The sequence below is a fragment of the Geospiza fortis genome, unplaced genomic scaffold (assembly GCF_000277835.1).
Source record: "Geospiza fortis unplaced genomic scaffold, GeoFor_1.0 scaffold85, whole genome shotgun sequence".
Lineage (NCBI taxonomy): Eukaryota > Metazoa > Chordata > Aves > Passeriformes > Thraupidae > Geospiza > Geospiza fortis.
This window is the reverse complement of record NW_005054358.1, coordinates 1,211,282-1,219,958: the sequence shown is the minus strand read 5'-3', so window position 1 is coordinate 1,219,958 and position 8,677 is coordinate 1,211,282. Positions and strand designations below refer to the sequence as shown.

At 58.8% G+C, this 8,677-nt stretch overlaps 1 protein-coding gene across 1 annotated transcript in view; it reads left to right on the top strand.

Annotated features, from left to right (window-relative positions):
* RGS3 (regulator of G protein signaling 3) overlaps positions 1-8,677 on the top strand; it is a 62,918-nt gene that overhangs the window by 45,849 nt on the left and 8,392 nt on the right. Inside the window, exon 11 of the mRNA XM_005423786.2 lies at positions 5,549-6,193. Coding sequence (XP_005423843.1) covers positions 5,549-6,193 — 645 coding nt within the window. The remainder of the gene's footprint in view (positions 1-5,548; positions 6,194-8,677) is intronic.

Here is an 8,677-nt window from a genome sequence, read left to right as displayed (position 1 = left end):
CTGGCAAAAGATTTTGAGAATATGGAAACTATAAGTGAGATTGGAATGAAAGCAAGCTTTGAGATCCCTTAGTTACTGAACAACTGGAAAACAATGGTGTGGTGGACTGAAGGTCCTCTTTTGATGGAACAACACCCTCTGCTTGCAGACAGGCCCAAGGGTCAGAGCAGACCCTACAGCTTGGCAGAAGGGGCCCAAAGAGGAGTTTTTAGGGTTTGAAATGTAACACAGTATGGTAATGTAGTGATTCTTATAGGCTGTATGTAAATGCTATAGGATTTGTATCTTGTACTAGATTTGTTAGTGAGAATCAGAATATTCAACACAGAAGAAGATTTATGGTATTGTAACGGGAACCTCTCTCTCTTCCCCTTTTACTCTCTCACCCTCTCATCCTCTTTCCCCCTCTCTTCTCTCAGCCTGCTCTGAGCTGTGGCTGGCAGCTCCCAGCAGGGCCCTGCACCCAGGCCCTTTGCAATAAACCCCAAGTTCCACGACCTGGCTCCAGAGATCTCCAGTCTCCTGTCCGTCCTGACCGTCCAGCCCCCGACGCTCCTACAGGCAGGGATCCCCCCGCGCTTCCTCCCCGAGGAGGGCTTCTCCCGCCAGGCTTCTCCAGCCAGGCTTCTCCAGCCAGGGCTCTGAGGCAGCCCCCGGCCGGGTTTTTGGGGCATTTTTTAGTTACAAACATCACCCCCATCTCCCATCTGTGCCTCCACCCTCCCTGCCCTGCCCTGCCCCAGGCACTGCCGGCCCTGCTGCTCGGGCTCAGACACCCACACCCGCGCCGCTTTTGCTGTTCCGCTAATTGCCCGGGATCAATTATTCATTGTGCAGTAATGAAGCAGGGAGAGGGTAGAAAACCCGGCTGAGCAGCGAGCCCTGGGCTCTGACCGGCCTCGCTGGGCGAGGAGCAGAGCTCGGGGAATGCTCCTTGTGAGCACTTTCACAGTGACTCCCACGAAGATTTTCTCAAGTTTTGGTAGTTCTGCTTTGCATTTCTGGCTTTGCTTTCTTCCCCTCAGCCCCGTGCTGTGCTTTAGATGCTGTTCCCTGTAGCTGTGAGCTTCCTTGGTTCTTAGAAGTCACTTTTAAATCCTGAGGTGCTCAAGAGCCTTTCACAGAAGTTTCCAATTTGATGGATCCGGGCATAGTTTGTCCCATGCTAAGAACCCAAATTGTAAAATATTTTCCTTCTGCTTTAGGAAAGATCTACTTTGGAAAGATTGGTTTTCCTGGATGATGTGGGTGCTCTTTTTGCATCAGCTGCAATCCAGCTGATGTGGGGTGGGATATTGCCTCCAGCATGAGGAACCCACTGCTGTCTGCAGCTCTCCCAAAATAACCTTGGTCTCATTCCCATGGAGTTAAATGCTTTTGGGGACAGGTGAGGCATCTCAGAACAAAGGTCTTTGAAGGGCAGCAGGAGCCAGAGAGGGACACAGGGAGGATGGAGCCGCTGTGGTTGGGGACAGCCACAAGATTGGCTCCTCCTGCAGAGTCCCAGGAGGTCCATTCACCCTCCTGTGCTCTCACAGCTGGAGCAGCACATCCCTTGCTCTTCTGCTCACATCCATGTCCAACAGCCTGCAGGGACTTCCCTGCTTTTCCCACTCCCTGGTTTTGGCTGAGGAGGTACCTGGGTGCAGGGCAGCTCTCTGAGCTGTGTTTTGCCTCCTCTTCCTCAGCATCACCACAAGAGAAAGAGAAAACCTGGGCATCCCCATCAGGAGCCAGGAAAGACTCAATTAAATATCCCTGTGGCCAGGCATTCCTTGAGCCACAGTGGCTCCATGACTGAGAGGAGCAGAGGCTTTGAAATGAGAAGCTGAGAGCCTCAAAACCCAAAAATCCCTGACCTCCTCTTGCTGGGGATTCCAGGGGATGCCACCTGTGCCAGCACTTCTGGCAGTGGGAGAGCTGGCAGCAGCACCAGGGCAAGGGCAGGGCAGGCTCCAGCTCTCAGCTGTGCTGTCGCCATGGCTGGCATTTTCCCAGCTGGAAGCCCCAGCTGTGGGCCAGCAGCAAGGCCACATTATTTAAAGAAATGCTGGAGAAGTTGAGGTCGTGCTGGTGCTCAGTGAAATTTTCTCTCCTGGTGAGCTGGAACTGTCCTGGATGTGAGCAGCAGCTCAGAAAAACCTGCTCAAGGAGCAGAGGGTTTGCAGTTCTTCTGCCCTGTCTTGGTTTCAATAAAACTCTAAAAACTTGAAAAAAACTAATTTTTGAGATAATGAGTGATCCTTGATTGCAAAGAGAACACAGGGAGTGAGTGGGTAACAGGTGCAAGGTTTGAGGATGTTGGAGCAGGCAGGGAAGTGTTGGCTTTTTTTTGGAGTGTGTTGATATTTGCTCCATGAGGAGATCATTCTCAGGATCTCTCTTGCTGTTGCTCTGCTCTCAGACCTATCATCCTCCTTCCCTAAAATGACCCCAGAGAGCCATCCTGGGCTTTGGAGGCAGCTCTTGCTTCTGCTTTATCTTCCCCTTCTCAGGAAATGCTGCCTTGGCCTCTCAGTCTGAGACAGAAACTGGAGGAGTGAAGTGTGAGATCCTCCAGGGAGGATGGAGTAAATCCCCTCAGCCCCTGGACCTGCCCTGACGCAGACAGGGAAACCCAGAGGCTGGGAATGGCAAAACCACTTTGTTGGGTGCAGGTGGTGAAAAAAGGGAAATCTGCACATGGAGGTCAGGGACACCCAGATGCTGAGAGCAGTGAGACCAAGGCACTGGGAATGGAGAAATGCAGATGTTGGCTGCTGGCTCTGAGCTGCTGCTGCTGCTGCAGTGAGAGCAGGGGATGTTTGGGGAGAGTCTGTGAGGTGGAAGGACAGCAGCTCCCTCAGACTGCACCAGCACTGCCTCCACTGCTGCCTCCTCCAGCAGCCCCTCGGCCACATGAAGGGGTGAGAAGGTGTCAGCCCCCCTCAGGTTCTGGAGAAGCTGCTCAGTGGCTCCAGGGAGAGCTCAGAGCCCCTTCCAGGGCCTAAAGGGGCTCCAAGAGAGCTGGAGAGGGAATTTGGACAAGGGCCTGGAGTGACAGGACACAGGGAATGGCTCCCACTGCCAGAGGGCAGGGCTGGATGGGATATTGGGAGGAATTCCTGGCACAGGGTGCCCAGAGCAGCTGTGGCTGCCCCTGGATCTCTGGCAGTGCCCAAGGCCAGGCTGGGCAGGGCTTGGAGCAGCCTGGGACAGTGAACCCCATGGAAGGGGGTGGGATAAGATGGGCTTTAGGTCCCTTCCAACCCAAACCATTCTGTGAGCCTGTGAAACCTGGTCACATCCCCAGCCTTGAGGTCCCAGATCAGCTTTGGGCAGCAAGGTGGCCTTGGCTGATGCAGTCCCCGGTGCCTCCAGGCAGGAGCAGCTCTGTGGGCTGGCAGTGATGGCATTGCTGCCTCTCCCCAGCCCAGGTGATGCTGAGCAGAGCCCAGCCCTGTGCACACAGCATTTCACAGCCCTGGTGATGCTCTCAGCCCGAGATGGAACCGACCCTGGCTCATGGTGCTCATCCCCTCCATGCCGGAGAAGAGCAGCAGAGGCTCTGATTGAATTAGTGCAAGGATTTAATTTAATCCCCAAATGTCTCTCATTTTAAAGGAGCCTGTTCATTTCCTTCTAGGACCTTATCAGATGCAGGCACCCAGCACTGTGAGCAGGCCTGGGCAGATAGGCAGTGTTGGGGGAGGGCTTTGTGGGGCCTGACTCGAGGCCTGTGTGGGTTTTTCCTCTAATTATTTCATGAGATAATGATGACAGTGATTGCAAGACAAATAAAACATCAGCAGCATCATTGAGGCTCAGGCTGGTGCAAATGGGCAGCCTGGCAGGGCAGGGCTGGGAACATTCCCTTCTTACAGGGAATTAATGTGTAATTTCACCCCAAGGGTGGGGTGAGGGAGTGTTTGCTTTGTGCCTGACATCAAATCCAGCTGTTTCACGGACACAACCATGCCATGAAGGGACCAAGCACAACGTTGTCTCTGAATTTTTGTGTTCTGACTCACTGGGGGAGTTCAGGTGATGCTGAATTGCTGCTGGGTGAGCCAGGCTGGGTGGGACAGAGCTGCTGCTCTCTGTGCTACAGGTGACACAGGGACCCTTTGGGTGTGATAAAGCAGGACTAGGCACAACTGGACACATGTGGGCTCCTGCCCAGCTGGCTGTGGCACTGAGCTCCAGCATCTTCCTGGAAACCTGCCCAGCTCTTTGCCCCCTGAGCCCAGGCTGGGTGTCTGTGCTGTCCCCTCTGTGCACAGGGGGCTCACACCCCCCACCCCTGGTGTTTCCTGGAGGTGACAGCAGCTTCTGCAGCCCAACATCTGCACACAGCTGCCTGGGGATGTCCAGGGGTGGTTATCCCTCCCCTCTGTGCTCTGGGGGATCAGGGGTGTCCCCTGCAGGGTGGCTCTCCCAGGGGGGCTGTCACAGGCTGGGACCTCCACGGGGATGGAACCTCTGTCCACTCTGTGTGTGCCTCTTCCCAAGGGGATGTGAGGCTGCATGGGCTGACTCCTGGGGCTGCTGCCCCTTTTGAAGCTGAAGTCAATTTATACAGAGGGGATGTCTCTGTTAACTCCAGCTTGCTGGTGCCTCTGGGTCTGTGAAAATGCTTGGATCTCAGCTGAGGATACAGTGACTTCTTTTCTGGGTGATTTGTTAGCTGGGGTTGCTCCTGTGGAATAGTCCCTGCCCCAGGATCTGTGTAGGAGGGAATTGCTTCTTAAAGAGAGGATTTTCTCTCCTTTGGTCTTTTTTTTCCCTGCTGGGCTGGTTTTTGCCCCTTTGGCTTAGACACAAAAATCACACAGGACCCTGCTCTGGCAAGGGAGGGCCCATCAGAGGCTCCCCCCTGCTCACAAAAACAACCTTGGAGCTTCTATCCCTTGGACTTTTCCCTTTGAAAGGACAGAGCTTGCTCAGGTCTTCCTCAGCTACAAAGAGGCCTAGAACAACCAGCCCCAAAGGTGCAAACCCCGGACAGGGGCTGGCAGGAGTGGCTGTGGCTCTGCAGGGCTTGCCCAGAGCCTCGGGCTGAGCTGGGGCAATGCGGGCATGGGCAGAGCCCGGCGCTTCCCTTCGGCATTTGCTGGTAGCGCCGTGCAGGAGGGGCCAGAGCTGCCGAGGAGCTGCTGGGTTTCTCTGCAGCCCCTGGGGGATCCCCGCAGGGCAGCAGCTCGCAGCAGCCATCGGGGTGGGGATGCTGCCACGGCTCTGCCTCTGTGGCTGCAGCCCAGCCTGGGATTCCTCAGAACCCCCGGTGCTGCCGGGCGCTGAGTGCCACCATCCCGCTCCTGCCAGCTGGGGGACCTGGTGTTCCAGGGCTCAGGAGCAGGGCTGGCTGCTGACAGAGCAATGGGTGACTTGGCACCTCCTGGGGACATGGGGACGATGCCATCCCACCCCACCAGAGCACTGTTAGTGATGTACAAATCGGTGCCAGCATTGTGAGTGGGGTGTGAGGAGGTGAAAGGCTCCCCAGGAAGGTGCCAGAGAGATTTGGGGTGCTTCTGCTTTCATTCTTCTCTGTCTTCTCCTCTGGCAGATGCTGGAGACGGACGCCGAGAAGCCGGGGCAGATGCCCTCGGAGGATGGGAAGGCAGCAGTGGGTGATGCCCCTCTGGCTGCCAAGGCAGCGGCTCTGGCCGAGCCCTGGGACGCTCTGGGGGCCACCCGGGCTCCTCTCCCGGCGGAAAAGCAGCCGGTGGCCACGGCAAAGAGAGAGGAGCAGCCCAGCTCCCTGCCCGCCTTTGTCATCCCCGAGCTGCGGCTGGACAGCACCTTCAGCCAGAGCGCCGCGGGCACGGGCGGCGCCACGGACGGCGAGGACGAGGAGGAGGATGAGGAGGAGGAAGATGAGGACGAGGAGGACGAGGAGGAGGAGGACAGCGACGAGCAGTACCTGGAGAGGAACGAGCTGAAGCGCAGCAGCATGATCGAGACGGGCGGGCAGCCCGGCTACACCCTGAGCGTGCAGGGCTCGCTGCGGCGCCGCACGCACAGCGAGGGCAGCCTCCTGCAGGAGACCAAGGGCCACTGCTTCACCTCGGACACCACCCTGCACTGCCCCGACAGCCAGGGCACCGCCGCACGCTGGGCCCTGCCCTCCCCCAGGACCCTCAAGAAGGAGCTGGTCAAGAACGGCGGCTCCATCCACCAGCTGACACTGCTCTTCTCGGGCCACAGGAAGGTACGAGAGCCTCGGCTGGACCTGTGCTGGGACAGCTCCTGGGCTGGAGGGGTCCTGCCAGGTGGGCCCTGTCTCCATGAGCATGGCAAAGCTCCCTTGTGAGCGCTCAGGAGGGTCCCTGCCCCTGGCAGCCAGTCTGGAGCTGCCAGCCCCCAGGGCATGGCACCCAGAGCAGCGTGCTGGGGCCGTGGGTGGCACTGCTGCCCCTGCACCCACGCCCTGCAGGGCACATGGCCTGGGCAGCGCTGTCTGCTGGGACTGCTGGTGGCAGAGGTGCCCCTGGGGATCTGGGAATGCACAGGGCTGCTCCCAGCAGCAGTGGGGAGCGTCCCTGCTGCCAGTCTCCAGTGTGCAGGGGGGGGCAGGAGCAGTGTGACTCTGCCCCACCAGCCTTCTGCAGGGCTTTGGCCACTGTGGGGTCCATCTCCTGGAGAAGCTGTGCTCAGCAGAGATGTGTGGCCCCACCTGTGCTGCGGGAGGAGCAGCAGAGGCCGTGCTGAGGCAGCTCTGCCCAGGAGTGGTCTGTGCAATCCGGGGCTCTGGGGTGCACCTGAGCCCCCAGAGCAGAGCTGGCCCTGGCTGCATGGTGCAGAGATCATTATGGGAAGCCCTGCTGTTCCCATCCTCCCCAGGTGGCACTGGCAGGGTGCTGAGAGTGGCCCCTGGCCCCATCCCCTGCTCTGCCCCGTCCTCAGCTGTGGGCGCTGCTCAGGGCTCTGGTGCTCAGCACAGCGCTGCAGTCCGGTGCTCAGGGTGTGCCCCCAGCTCAGGACCTCATTCCACAGCTCAGGACCATGCCCTGCTGCTTAGAGCACCTTGCAGAGGCACATTCTGCTCCAGAGCAGTGGCTCCTTGGCAGGAGAGGCTGCTGCAGACCCTGGCATTAAACCTGTGCTGGGTTAACCCTTCTCCTGCCATGCTGCTTGAAAAGCCACCGTGATGCTGTTTCCTGGAGGAATTTTTGGGCTCAGAGTCCCTGACCAGCTGGTGAGAGCCCTTCCCAGGGTTACAGACTGCTGGGACGGGGCTGCTGTCTGCAGGGGAGCCCAAACTCTCCTGCGGACTGAGGCCAACAACTGTGTGCGGGATGAGATGGAGAGTTCAGACCCGCCCTATCCCCGATAAAGAAAAGCCACCCTTGTGTCAGGGACGCGGTCGCTGCGTGTCACACGTGCGAGGGAGGCGGTGACAGCGACAGCGCCGGCTGGGAGCGTCCCGTGAGCGGTGCCCTGAAGGAGAGCTCACAGTGCCGCTGTGTGTGCGGCCCCGAGCCTGCAGCCCTGCAGCCTTGAAACCCTGCATCCCTGCAGCCCTGAAACCCTGCATCCCTGCATCCCTGAATCCCTGCATCCCTGCATCCCTGCAGCCCCGCAGCGCTGCCCGAGCCGGGTGGGCTGTGTGTCCCTGCCGGGCACCCCGGTCGTGCTCCCGCTGCCCCGGGGAGCGCCCTCTGCGCTTCCTGCTCTCACCTGGGGGATGTTTTCCCGACAGGGGAACGGAGCTCCTCCCCCGTTAAACTGTTCTGAAGGTGCACATTAGACTGGGATTTTTGGGGCAGGGAATGGCAGCCTGTGCCGGTGGAGAGGCCAGTGTGGTGGCTGCACCTTCTGCAGCTCCCAATTCCAAGCCTGCAGCAGCTCTGGCTGCCTGGAGGCTAAATCCCTGCCCATGTGTTCTCCTGGGCACCCCTGCCTGTTCCTACTGCCCTGCTCCCTGCTCACATCACCCTGCTCCCACTGCCCCATTCCCTCTGCTCTGCTCCCACTGCCCCATTCCCACTGCCCCATTCCCACTGTCCTGCTCCCATTCCCCTGTTCCCACTGCCCCATTCCCACTGCCCTGTTCCCACCACCCCATTCCCACTGCCCCATTCCCATTCCCCTGTTCTCATTCTCCTGTTCCCACTGCCCCGTTCCCACTGCCCCATTCCCACTGCCCTGTCCCCACTGCCCTGTCCCCACTGTCCCATTCCCATTTCCCTGTTCCCATTCCCCATTCCCACTGCCCCATTCCCACTGTGCTCCCACTGTCCCATTCCCCTTGCCCTGCCTCTCCAGCTGCCTGTGGAGGGAGTGCAGCAGCCAGGGAAGCCAGACTGAGCCACTGTGGGGTTGTAGCCCCTGCCTACACTTCGGGAGCACTTTCACTGCTCTGTGCCCTTGAATAGTTCAGTGAAACCTCCCAGCTTTTTGGAGCAGGACTCTGATGCACAATTCCCACAGGGAATTTCCCACCAAGCTGTGCAGGCAACACCTGCACCCGGCGGCATCGGCTGCAGGGCCATCACATCCATCAGCCTTGGTTATTTCCCCATCTGGGAGTGTGTCAGAGGGGCTCATCCCACAGCCCCTTGTAACACCATCGTGCCCAGTGTGCCTCCCCCCTTCCTGCGGTGGGGTTTGGAGCTGGGTGTTTTGTTGGGCACGGTGGGGAGCGCTGGGGCTCCTCGGGAGAGCTCTGCCGCTGCTTTTGTCCCCGAGCCCG